The sequence below is a fragment of the Dreissena polymorpha genome, chromosome 7 (genome assembly GCF_020536995.1).
Source record: "Dreissena polymorpha isolate Duluth1 chromosome 7, UMN_Dpol_1.0, whole genome shotgun sequence".
Classification (NCBI taxonomy): Eukaryota; Metazoa; Mollusca; class Bivalvia; order Myida; family Dreissenidae; genus Dreissena; species Dreissena polymorpha.
Window position 1 is genome coordinate 57,027,281 of NC_068361.1, and position 14,785 is coordinate 57,042,065.

Consider the following 14,785-nt stretch of genomic DNA (forward strand, 5'->3'; position numbering starts at 1 on the left):
TTTCATTCCGAAATCCGTTTTCACCTGCGCTAAGTTGTCACGTGGCAGTAATTTTGAGATGCAAAAAGTAAACACTCAATTCAATGTTCTTTGGTGCCTCTTATCTCTGACGTCAACGCGTCTGTATGCGTCTATTTTGCGGCTTAAGAATTTGATTGCGGTATCTGACTTTAATATGATAAAAGTGGTCAATTGCGTAAAGAAGCAATCTTTCAAAAGGAGCACCTTTTACCGCCTCGCTTAACTAACTGGTGTATATAGGTTGGCCTGTATATCAATTCCGCCGCCCAATATCTTGCCGTTTAAAATCAGTCGACATTGAGCATGAGGTGGTAATATTGACCCATAATTCGCCATTATCAACGACTGATCGGCATATAACATCGAACAAATGAGGTTTAGATTTTAATGATGTTTTAAAATGTATGGTAATTATATCTTATACATATAAAGCTAACAATAAGTCCACTTCCAAAACGCTTTTTAATATCCTTTTCAAGCATTGCTCTTAAATATGTTTCCCACTAAGGTAACTCAATCAGCTGATGTCACTTTTCCTTAATCTGCGTTTGGAAAAATATTCGATAACAACGTTTCCTTAGCTGTTAGTCTCTTGCAACTTATTAACGGTTGCATTATGGCCTTTCCAAGGATTTGCCAATAATTATATACAAGTCAATCAATACATCAGTGAACAATATACTAACTACAGTATATGCCACTGATGCTATCATTTAACATTCAAGCAGTAACTTTGTCATCATAATCCGTGAAATGTTTTCCTAGAAGGATCGAGAATGCAAAATCATAATGTGCAAATACCCTGCAGCGTTCTGAAAGACAAGCCTTTGTGTTTACAAATTATTGAGCTGAAGCTTAAGTTTAAGTATTCTTGATAAATTATACAGCATTATGTTTAACCCATATCTTCCAAATCCTGCCTTTACAAAAATCAAACCCTTTTCACTTCAAAACTAGAAGATTAAATCTCCACATCTTGATTCTTTACCAAGTAACAATTACTGATTTGCTCGATTCGGCATCCAAAGAAACCTTAACCTAATGCTGGCTAAAAATGTAACAAAAAAAGACATGAAATGCTAAGAAAAAACGGATATCCCCCGACTCTAAGCCAAAAAAATGAAATGTTGTCGTGGCCTATAATTCACAGTACATGTTCTAGACTTAAACCACAATTCGTATACTTGAAATGTATAAATTTAGAAACATTGCTAACAAATAATATGTTTATTGTAAAATTCTTTACTTATTTTTTGCTATTTTAGAAAATGTTCTTAATTATTTAATCAAACAGGAAACAATAGCATTACGACAAAAATCGTCAAAATATTTTATGAAGGAATATTAAACACTCCAGACATTTAAATAAAAGTGTTTACTGTTTATAGTATTATCTTTGTTTTGCCCGTGATCGTTGACGAATGCTATGCTACATGTTAAATAAAACTATTAATAAACTAAATACACAAAACATTTTTGTTTTTGGGATATACATGTAAGTTACATTATTATTTGAAAACTGCCATTCGCCACTATAAGAACCGATTCCATTATTTTAAAGTTTATTTGGAATATTCTTGTGACATATGTTAATTAAAATAAAGAGTATGGAGAGCAATCCAGAGCTATTCCTAAAATGGTAGGCACCGGCTCATGGTAGAATATACGAACACCAATAAAAAGAAAATCGTTTGCACTCAACGAATTTCGAATGCACGGTACTTTCAATATGCAGAAATATAATTGTCGTATCTTAGAAATCACAAGTAAACAATATTAAGAATGTTGTCGAACGATCAAATTGACCAACTGCTTTGTACTAGACCATGAACTAACAAATAAGTACCGATATAATTCAGTGACTGAAATGCCCTAGTTTACTTTTGCTAAACATTTTGTAGAACATACCATTCTTCGATATTTAAAGGGGAGTACCGGCGGCTTAAGAAGCTGCCAATTATTGGGGCAACGGATTTTGTACATTAATGTTGACATATATGTTTTCTCTCTTATAATAATTTATAACGCGTTTGAATTATTATTTTCTCGACTTTATATAACAATAGCATGCACCTCGTGGTAATGGATCCCATGAATATTCCCAGTTAAATTCTTTTAATGATTTATGTTGATGATTTTAATGCAGAGAAAATAAACATATAACTATTAACTTGAAGTTAACAGTTGTGGGCTTACTTCGATGGACACATAACTTACCATTTTATTGAAAAAAATGAAAGTTATATATTTTTAAGATAAACGTTTAAACGTATGACAATACTTTTAGTATAATAATGACCTTAACTCGGCCAGAAATATTTGATGTCCATTATCGTTTTAAACCTGAAAGTGTTTGCGTTTTGTTTCGTTTTTAAATTGTCCTTTACATAGTGAAACCGATTGCATAACGGAATATTTAAATCAAGAGTTGCAGTTGTGTTGCAGATATGGTTTCCAACTTACCGCCGCGATCAAGAAGTTCCAGGTTCGATCCCTATTCTGGGACTTTAAGGTATTGAAGGTACATGTAATTATCACATCCCTGTTAGCGCATCTTATTACTTCATGACTTCAGAATATTTGAATATATTTATTACAGCCGTGAATCACGGGCGCACCTCTGTTTTGAGATGCATAAATATACACGCTAATGATATACTTCTTAGTATCGCTTAGGACCACACGTTTTTTTTTTAAATGCACGGAGAATTTTACGGGGTGAGTAGTTTTTTCTTCATCATATTAAGCATTTGGTTATAAATAGAGCAATGTAGTATGATTCAGCGAACATTAATTCAACCACAAACGTCCATAAGCATACACTTACAAACCATTTTGAAACGTGAGGACCTTTATGAGTTGTGACATGTTGGATTGTTTTTAAAGCAAATCGATGCGTTTTTTCTGTATGTTCATCCATTTCGCATGCGACATAAAACGATTGCTTTCAACATATACAATTGCTGCATTCACAAGAACATTGGCTTCTTGACAAACTTATAGATAATTTTGCATTCTTCCAAACGAAAACGAGGCGACGCCAACGATATGGCGCTAACAACAGGAGTTGGCGCCAATTCACTATATATTATTTAAAGAGACCGTCAACATATTGACAAAAAAAAGTTCTAAAGTACCGTATTTTTGTTTACAATTATTAGTTTATATTGATTAAAATAGCACGACTGGTATATTACTTGAAAAAGTTGTTAAGTTTTCATATTTTCAGTATATTCGGTAATATAATTTTACTGGGTATGTGTACCAGGTAACTACAAGTTAAATATATATACCGCAAATAGATTACATTTAATCGAATACATCTTCATCGTCACGTGGTAAACCCAGGAATGCAATTTGTGCATGCGTTGTGAATTGTATATATTTTATATATAAAATGATCAATCTACTTGCGTTATTTATAGTGCGTATATCGTTATGTCACCTATTTTCGCGATGTTCTGTTGATTTCACATAGCGAAATTTTATTACCGAATGTACTGAAAATATGAAATATCACAATATTATAATCACATTACTTTTATTTAATATATAAGTTTCCTTGTTGACAACCTTTTTCAATGTCAAACGTAAACAAAAATCTATACATATCATATACACGATCTATAAAAAAAACATGTAATTATACTACGAACCAACTCAGTTTCAAATTCAGCAACCTTAATAAAACAGATTGTATAATATATACCAAAATATTTAATAAATTCAATAGCTAAAAACACAACATACTCAGAACAATTCATAACAACAATGTTGTTAATACAGTAAGGTAATTCGCGACAAAAGTTGTTACTTTTGCTTGAAATGAGGCTTGTCCCGGATTCAAATGCTTAATTTACTTATAAAAAACATGAGTGAACGAGTCTCTATAAGTATGCAATGTACTGTTTGTATCAACTAACATTTCAAAACAATTAAGGTAGGTCAGTCATTTTTCGTTTACCTCTTTTATTTTACTTAAGTTATTTTCCATAAAATTAGTATATTCAATGACATAAATCTTCAAGATCTGTTTACAACACATTTTTTTTCTGCAAATTGATGTTTACTTTTTACTTTTCCGATTGTTTTTTTATGAAGATCGAATTAAGAAAAAGAGTACCTACATTTTTTTTCGTACCCAAATTAGTTCGTATCAAAAAATGTTTCGTACCCAATTTTTTTTCGTACCGCATTTTTTTTCGTACCCAAATTTTTTTTCGTACCCAAATTTGTTCGTACCCCATTTTTTTCGTACCCAATTTTTTTTCGTACCCGAATTTCGATTCGTACCCAAATTTGTTGCTAGCAATTTTTTTTCGTACCCAATTTTTTTTGTACCCAATTTTTTATCCAACCCACATTTTGTTCGTACCCAATTTTTTTTTCGTTTCCAAATTTTTTTCGTCCCAAATTTTTTTCGTACCCAAATTTCTTTGGCATAATTTTTTCGTCCCAAAATTTTCGTTCTCATATTTCTTTTCGTAAACAATTTTTTTTAACATAACTTCTTCATTTATTCACCAATTGACTTCAAATTAATACTGAACATCTCTTATGACAACACGGTCTATCTCGAACATCCAAATCCACATTATCCAGCCCTAGGCCCCACCAACATAGGCCTTGTCCACCAAAAACTGCCTTTTAATATAATATCTATGCGGCGTGGGGATACGCGTCGGCCTCTGCCGCGCCACTTCTGGCATTAATAATTTGATTATGGTAATGATTGATCACATAAAACGTAAAATTTACTGGGTCCTTAAAAGTTGGCATTTTATGGGTCACCGTTTCAAATCTAATACAGATAAGCGTTTTAACCCGTCAATCCATTAATAGAATATAACTTGTTCTGATGGAATGTGTCAAAACGCACGCGACTCAGATTATAGATTTGACAATTCAAGTATTCAATTAACAAATATAAGTCCTGGGAACGTAATACATGTACGTAAAACCGTGATATAAAATTTGTCCATTTTTTACAGCTGAACATGCGCATTGGCGCCCTGTTTTGTTTGTAAAGAAATTAGTTTCTCACACAGGAAAAAACATTGCTATACTTTTAAAAACTCCACCACGTCACAAATTATAAAATTATATAGGTCTTTTTTGTTTCAAAATGGGCTATGAAACGTATGTTTCTGTACATTTTTGGATTAATTATTGTTCGCTGAATCGCATCACAATGACCGATTTAAAACATAATGAAAAATAAGTTGAAAACATATCAAATCTAATCACAATGTAGAATTCTCAGTGTATTTTAAAAACGTCCGGTTCTTAGCGAAAGTAGCATTTGATCGTGTTTATATACCTCTGAAAAAAAGGTGACGGTCGTGGTTAACGGCCGTGTTCATAATTGAGTGCAAATCGATGTGAATGTATGGTTTAAAATCATAAGAATTTATTGCAGCCGCCGCTTGCAACTTCATTTTGAGGAATGGCAATTTATATAAAACACAAACATACACATTATTGGGAAAGCGTCCGCGTTTCCAGCGGCTACGGTTCCGACGCTGATGTACGTCATTTGTCGTAAAACAATCGTGTCATTGTTATCCAACAATCGTTATTTCGTTATTAAGCCATCATTCGTCGTAAAACCATCATATCATTGTCACCCAGCAATCGTATTTTCGTCATCAAGCCATCATTTGTCGTAAAACCATTGTGTCAATGTCACCCAACATTCGTGTGCCCGTCATCAAACCATCATTTGTCGTAGAAGCATCTTGTCATTGTCATCTAACAATCGTGTTCTCGTCATCAAACCATCATTTGTCGTAAAAGCATCGTGTCATTGTCACCCAACAATCGTGTTCTCGTCTTCAAGCCATCATTCGTCGTTAAACCATCGTGTCATTGTCATCCAACAATCGTATTCTTGTCATCAAGCTATCATTTATCATAAAACCATCGTGTCATTGTCACCCAACAATCCTGTTCTCGTCATCAAATCATCATTTGTCGTGAAACCATCGTGTCATTGTCACCCCTCATTCGTATTTTCGTCATCAAGCCATCATTTGTCGTAAAAACATCGTGTCGTTGTCAACTAACAATCGTGTTCTCGTCATCAAACCATCATTTGTCGTAAACGCATCGTGTCATTGTCATCCAATAATCGTATTCTCGTCATCAAGCCATCATTTATCATAAACCCATGGTGTCATTGTCACCCAACAATCCTGTTCTCGTCTTCAAGCCATCATTCGTCGTAAAACCATCGTGTCATTGTCATCCAACAATCGTATTCTCGTCATCAAGCCATCATTAATCATAAACCCACCGTGTCATTGTCACCCAACAATCGTGTTCTCGTCTTTAAGCCATCATTTGTCGCAAAACCATCGTGTCATTGTCACGCAACAATCCTGTTCTCTTCTTCAAGCCATAATTCGTCGTAAAACCATCGTATCATTGTCATCCAACAATCGTTTTATCGTTATCAAGCTATCATTTATCATAAAACCATCGTGTCATTGTCACCCAACAATCCTGTTCTCTTCTTCAAGCCATCATTCGTCGTTAAACCATCGTGTCATTATCATCAAACAATCGTATTCTCGTCATCAAGCCATCATTTATCATAAAACCATCGTGTCATTGTCACCCAACAATTGTGTTCTCGTCATCAAACCATCATTTGTCGTGAAACCATCGTGTCATTGTCACCCAACAATCGTGTTCTCGATATCGTGTCATTGTAACCCAACAAACGTAGCGTCATTTTCGCCGGTCATCAAATACTCGTGTTATCCAAGTAACCTTTTATCGTCATTAAATATTCGTGTTATAGAAAAATAACCATCATATTAACGTCCTTGTCCCAAGCAACTCGACATCGTGTCAAAACCATTGTGTCATCGTTGCAGCGAAACGTTAATACTGAAAAAAGGCAATATTTATCGAAGGGTATTCAATTACACAAAAAAATACATGCCATAATTTTGAGATTAAAAACAATAATTTGTGTTTCTGTTTAACTTGGACAAGTTTGCTTCGTCATTTAAATGTCCAATATTGAGACCATATTTATGTTTTCTTATATAAAACCATTATTTATATCTTTGTCATTCCGTATGCGATAGCCACTTGTGTAAAGTGTTGTTTACTTTCTTATATGATTATTAGTGGCGACTTTCACCACAGTTTTACATTTTGTGTATATGGATTCATCTACTAGAATTAAATACAACCCACTATGTAAATTTAAATGTAAAAAAAAGACTTAAAATAAAACAGCAGTACATTTAAATAAATTAAGCTGTATCCCCAAATTAAAACACTCAACACAACACAATATCATTTTATAGTTGTATTGAACCTTCGCTTTTTAAACTGATTATTTTGTGATGAAAAACAACTTTCAATTTGCCTCAAGTTCTATCTTAAAGTTTGAAGCAAAATAGTCCATAGTCCGCCTATAATCATCTACATTTATAATCCGTTTATTTAATGCTAAAATTGAGGACAGCAATTCGATGTTTTCTTTGTAAATGATTTCCCATTTAAAACAAATGTTGCGCAATACATAATGTTAGGTCATAAATTGCCTCAATACAACGCTGATTACAAACAGATTAAACTAGTTCATCAAGTGATGATTTTATATATTAAAAGAACATCTTTTGGGATGCGTATAAAACGATACACATTTAAGGTCGCATTTATCTAAACGTTGCTAATTTTATACAAATAATGAATGCATCACTGGAAGAGAAGTGGTTTAGTAGAAAAAGCTAAAATGTTGCTCGCTCTCGATTGCTTTTGCTTAACAACAACCGTAGTAACAAAAGAAGAGTAGTAAGGAATTGCTTTATATGTGATAACGCGGTTTAAATATAACGAGAAATTGTGACATCGTATTCTTGAAACTAATATTGGTATGATGAAAGAAAAAAAGGCTATCCAATCACAGCGCTTTTTACAATTCATTTACTAAGTAATTGGAATTTTTGTAATAGGGAAGCTTTAAAGTTATCCATGAAATAGATAGGTATGAACGTAAATTCAAATTTACTATGCACAAACATACATAAGTCTGCTCAGTTGCAGATTAGAGCTATGAGCCTTGGTCAGAAACCTTAAAGATATGGAGCATTTGCAAATGAGAACAAATAATAATTACACACACCATGAATATGTTGTGCCATAATGACATTGAAACAATTATTTTATATTAATATGTCAAATTAGCATTGAAAATATTACATTAACATTTACAAAACATGGACATAATGCTCCTGTATGGTCCTTGGTCGGTGATCAAAACTAAAAACACGCAAAATAGGTTGGCAATATGATTACAATTAGCTCACATACGTACAACTATATTAAGGTTTTGCACAAAATACTTTATCTGGATAACCTGAGTCATGAGCGTTTTTCTGTGAACTTACATAGCACATATGTGAAGTTTGAAGTGAATCGCATCAGTAGTTACATAAATAATATAAATTTTGAATTTTGACACAACCAATCTAAACATTACGCTGTAGAGCAAGTGAGAAATATAAGTCAAACAAGTCACATACGCTTTATTATGTAACGTAACACTTATCTGTACATATGAGCTTTTGATTATAAGTCCGAGTTTGATTTTAATTGGGAGGCGTCGTTCGTTTTCGTAATGATAATGCGGACGTGTATGTAGGGTATTTCTATTATTGACAAACATGTATGTACAACAAACCCTTTACGAACCTGCTACGCCGCGTTCGTAGTCTATTTGAGAAGTTTCGTTCATACGCATTATGGCATTCTGCACAGTGCGTTCAATGCATAGTTCCGCGTCGCGTGCCTTGTTTTCAATAAGTTGTTCCCCATGCTGTGTTTTGCTTCCAATACGTTCTTCTCCAATATGTGTCTTGCTTTCAATGCGTTGTTCCCCAACTTCTGTCTCTCTTTTAAGGCGTTGCTCCCCACACTTAATAGCTGCATCTAATTTCTGCATAGCTTTTGACAAGGTCCTTTTGGCCTCCTGAGAAATACGTTCGCCCGCCTCTGTTGCATGTGTAAGCGTTTGATGGGACTCTTTCAACAGCTCACCCAGTTCTTGAACGGAATTGCGATCATTCTGTAACTGCATGAAAACACAAAATGTTTCATCGTTGCTTTTGCCAAACACAAATATAAGGTATGCAAAATCATATTGCGAAGAATACTACTTAATCCAAAATTGCTTATTTCCATGTCAGATGGTATTATCATTTTATGAGTGGTCATATATATTTTTCACGAGTAGCAATACCTCTTTAATATGACACAAATTAATTAAAAATGCGATGTAACACTGAAATAGATCTATTTTAATTTTTAGTAAATTTAATTATTTGTTTATATGTTATGCTCATGTACGATGATCGTTTCATATGAGCGTCATTTGCTTGAGCGTCATCAGACTTTGGGAATTTGTTACGTCATAAATACGCCGTAATTTTATATTACAGAAATTACGCACATTGATGACATTGTAAAATAGTGCCTCACTTTCTGCAACGATGTCGCTTAATTATATTATAGTATTGATATTTATACTGCCTTAAACATTGATCAACATGTCTTATATCCACATGCAACATATGTAGGTTATTTCGATCTGTGAATATTTAAGCAAACTTTTCAGCTCATGAGGAAGAGATTCTGAACGGTCTCACAAATGGACGACTTACAAGTGCAACGCTTAAAGGAAAAAAATGTTCCAGATTCGCGAATTTTCGTTGTAGTTATATTTGTTTGGACAAAAGAAATACTGAACATTTACCATGCTGTACACTATTCATTATATGCATCTAATGACGATTTAAAATCCTGAACATTATAAAGCGTTGCAACGCGAAACGATTAAATAATTTAGAGATTTCTATTGTTGTCGTTATAGTTTGTGACTTTACTAGGATTCCTTTTATATAGTATAAAATACATCTCTCATTGTATGTGTACGGATGGCCGAGTGGTCTAAGCGATAGATTTTTACTCCAAGGATCAATGGTTCGAGCCCAGTTGAGGGTTACTTTTTTTCTTTCTTTAATTGTATTCGTGTTTCTACTGCAGCTTTTTAGATCCAATGTTAACATTCATCAATTTAAAGCATTAAATGACATACTTCAAAATCGGCCAAATATTTTAATATGTCCCTTTAATGCGTTCCAATTGTATCATAAAATCTCTATAATGCCTAAGTGTGACTTGTGTTTATTTATAATATTGTTAAACAAGCTATAATATGCATTTATTTTTTTGAAGATTGTTTTTGAATAACAAAATATGTAAACCGTTCTCTTCAACTTACATCCCTAAGTCTCGTGCATGCTGTCATTGCGAAGGAATCATGCTGAAGACAGATTGGATCAGCCAGTAGCGTGGACAGAGTCTGGAAATAGTCTTGCAGGTCAGCATCTGTAACCTTGCAGTCAGCTGTGTGACGTACATCTCGGCCGATCTGACGAACCTAAGAAACGAGACATGTTTTTAAATGAACAAGTTGTATGTTTATCCGTTTGCTAATATTATGAAATGTATTCGTTTTGCTTTGTTTATAAACCGTTTAAAATACATTAATACCAGGAAATATGCTACAGATTTGTATATGACATTTTACCTTTCGTGAATAAATTGACACACTAATATATATGCATTTAACTCTTGCTTTAAAAATGTATAACCTTTTCTAGTGGGCATTGATTATTAGGCGGTGGAGGTGAAAGACATGTGGAGGAGAGACATGTCTGGAAATGTTTGCAATTCAACATTATGCTTATCACGCCATTGAAGTCCGACTCCTGGACTGAGGAAACGCTGCTATAACCGTCCGGAGGGAGAAAGCATTTTCCTATTTCCCAATAGTCGTGTGTCCATTTTTCCGCACGAGTGTTCCTCCAGGATGGTCCACCGTATCTGTGCTGTAATATGATATTCTGTTTTACGTTATCACATGTTGGGCACGGTTGTGGTCTCTGTGATTTGTGAAAAGGGCAATATTTCCGTGTCCTCTTGCTACAGTGTGGTTTTGTAGGACATGGTATGAGTTTTTCAATCGGACAGTTTCCACAACTTTTACCAACATTTGCGTGTACATTCTGTAATTCTGTGTCCAGAAAGTTAGTGAATCCTTGCTTCGTAACATTGAGTGCTAGGGAAGCCTTGATCCAGTTATTGGTCTCCTTGTCGGCAAACAGGTTGGTGTTGGTGGCCATCCTGCTTACATAGCAGGCGCCGCTTAGTGTTGAGTTCGTTGATAGGCATGCATACGCACGACATGAATTCCCTTATATGTAAGATTCGTCTTTTCAATACTGACTCCAAGTAGATGACCGTAACAGTAGTATTCTTTTGTCACCTACAAAAATAAAGTACGTTCATGTACAGATCTCATAAGCTTGGTTTAGATAAAAACATGTGTATCATACATGTACATATGATTGGTTTAAAAGCATAAAGTTTAGCTATTGTCAGGATTTGCTTTTTTATATCACATAGAATAATACATCTGCATTGGAGACGCTAAAATACCATGAGTGTTAGCCTAGACAATCTATAAGCAACATTTTGATTTAATATTTGAAGACAAGCAATTACATGCTGATCTAAAGCATGAAGTCAATTTAACGCAACTTGAAATTAAAAGTCAATTTCGGATTTGGCGAAAATTCATTTTCAATTTTCAGACAGACAATGGTTCAATGTGTTTGAACTTATCGGTTGCTAGTTTTAAATACCATACGTCTTATTTTGATTGAGGTACAATAAATACTATCTTATCTAAAATAAAATAAAACCAAGCATTGATCCAGGTATTTTGTAAAACATGAAATGGCAATGAACAATTGTTAACGTTCTGTTACGTTAACATGGAAATGTTTGAAAGTGTGTAAATACATTGTTGTGATTTATTGTACATACAAGCTGTATTCAAAGTCTGTAATCATCAATACTGTATTGTATTAATAACAACCAATGCGAAAGACGCAAAAATCTTGTCGGACACGAGGTCCGATAACTTTTAAAATTTGTCGGACCTCGCCAGATTTTATCGGACCTCGTTTTTCGTCCGTGCCGAGACAAGTATGTTTCGCCGTTTTATTAAAAGTTGTTAAATTTTAAATGCCGCTCACTTTCCAGCCATATCATGATATCAGTAAGAAAGTGATTAGCGTTTATTTTGTATTAATATTAGTTTCATATCTCGACTTGACTCGCTACGAATTTTATTCGCGGGAGCTGTAATTTTGTGCGTATGGAAAGGCCTTGTCCATATACACATGCATACCAAATATGAAGGTTATATCACAGTAGGCCTAACAGTACACACTTAACAGCTTGAGGTGTTTTGTTTAACAACTTTAATCAAAAATGAAGCGATTACAAATTTACAAAAAATAAAGGTACTACAAGAACGTTTAACAATATGAAAACGGAATCACCTGATCAAAAAGTTATCCACGTTTTCGCGATCGTTGACACAGCCACTTCTACTTCTTCATCAAATCTTGACACGGGACAGGCAACGGTCGTGTGGTTCCCCGCTTTCTATTTACGATCATCACAATGCTCGAAACCAGTAAAATTTAATTCAACCATGATGTCATTGATGCGTCGCCTACGTCACGAAACAATGTGCAATATTTAACTGGTTCTAAGAATCGCGCTTGGAGTTTGTTACGTCACCAGCAAAGACAGCCAGTTCGACTGGTTGGAAAATTGATTTTAAAGTTAAATAATCTATCGAAGTAAAATAAACATGAATTAGACCTTTTTTTAATATTCCTAGTTTCGCGTTCATTTTTAATCAAAGTTTTACATATTGTTTTTTTTTTTTCTTGTCGGACACGAGGTCCGACAATTTGGGAAATATTATCGGACCTCGTCGAATTTTATCGGATTTGTCCGAGGTCCGATGTCTTTCGCATTGGTTGGTATTAAACAGTATTACAATGTGGGCTATAAATGCTCACAAAAAGTTCAATCTTGGAAACCAACAAGCAATAAAGATAAGGTACGCGCATTTTGGGAAAAATGCAATCATCCTTAACAAATGATAGTATGAACGTGATGATTTTTAAAACAGACGAAGGGTGATTCAGAGCGCAACCGTACCTATAAATGTTGAACGTTGAAAATTTACGTTTACCGATCACATCTAAGGATATACCTGGTAAACTTCGCAATGAATGTGAACCTGGGATGCGTTAGTGGAAATATGATATACACACTTTTATTTTAAAGCACACTTCAACCTATACACATGTCGTTCATCGCTTCTGAACCTCCCAATGGTGGACTTTTTAACTTTTCTAAGATTTAAGGTTAAAAAATCTAAATTAGTATTATAGTAAATTTAATCTGACAATAAATAAGTTTGTCTTTAAAAGATCTTTCAATCTGACCTTAAATAATAGTCCCTTGAAAAGTGTCGAAAATCCGACGTAAATATTACTATTTTATTAAAATAATAATTTGCTAAGATAGTATGTTAATTTAACACATGGCATTGTTCGTTAAATAAACTTGCATGTTAGAAAATTGGAGAATCGATGTTTTTTTATGTTCACAAGCACGAAAAGAACTTATCTTAGTACAAATGATGCAAACCTTTATAATATCTATTTAAAAATCAGTTATTATTCGATATTTGTTTTTATGTTAGGGTACTTTTCGGAAACATTAAAAGCAAATCTAAAATAAATGAAAATTGAAAAAACACTCTAAGGAAATTTATCAACTCACTAGGTTAACATAATTTTAAAGAAAAAGCCAGAACTTGCAAATCTATTCACGACATGTTATGTCTTTTAATAAATAATCGTATAACCACTTAATGAGTGATAACATTATTCATTCGTTAATCTTATATGAATAAATAAACTACAACTACATAGCGTGACTAGTTGATCGAGTACATAACAGTAATAGATACACGGACATGTTTAGCTTACACCACATAAAAGATTCACTTTTTACCGTGAAAACAACTGTATTTATAATGTTTATCACGACAAACTTCCATTTCAATTAAATTATATTGTTAATATGTATAGGGGAAATACATTAGAGAATAATTCTTTTATATATTGCCGTGAACAATATACATGAGCGTAACCAATACCTTTGTTACAGCGATATTTAAAAACTTAACTGAACAAAACAGACGGTTTATTATGAGTTATACATATGCATACCAATATCAAAACATACAGCGTTTATATAAGGCAATATGAGGCATCAACGAATTACAAAGTGTGAGAAATTATAGAAAAGCAATCACAACTGATTATACGTACAAGATGCAGACGTTTATCAAAGGCAGCAAGGATAAATACATGTATTTATTTTCATGCATTGTGGTATTACAATTAATTGCGAATTGTGAAAAATTCCTTTACATATTTTCATACATTTAACCTTTCAGAGATGATCATTGATTTAAAAAATATATGAAACTTAACCACATATGAATTATCATATTAAACTCATTTAAAATACCCTTGTCGTAATCAATGAAATGGAAGTCATCCTTTTGGTACCGTTGTTTACAAAACTTCCAATAACGTTCTTCGCGACGCAATTTTTGTGAGTATCGTGCGATAAGTTTTCTCAAATAATTAACATAGTTTTAACATAGCCCGTAGTTTGATAAAAATACAAAGTTTAATGTAAGCTAGTAATAAATCAAAATAGTTCTCATATCCAACAGGAGTCTTAACTGATTGTAACCTTACTGTGGCTTCGTCTTTTACTTTCACTGTTCTTGGCTACA

General features: G+C 33.5%; 1 protein-coding gene across 1 annotated transcript; it reads right to left on the reverse strand.

Moving 5' to 3' along the window:
• Positions 1 to 8,553: 8,553 nt before the first annotated feature.
• On the reverse strand, positions 8,554 to 12,798 carry LOC127837636 (uncharacterized). Its single transcript, XM_052364872.1, has 3 exons — positions 10,695 to 12,798; positions 10,322 to 10,480; positions 8,554 to 9,112 (listed from the first exon to the last, which is right to left on the reverse strand). The coding sequence occupies exons 1-3, from the start codon at positions 11,223 to 11,225 to the stop codon at positions 8,726 to 8,728; spliced, it is 1,077 nt and encodes a 358-aa protein (XP_052220832.1). The 5' UTR covers positions 11,226 to 12,798; the 3' UTR covers positions 8,554 to 8,725.
• Positions 12,799 to 14,785: the final 1,987 nt, after the last annotated feature.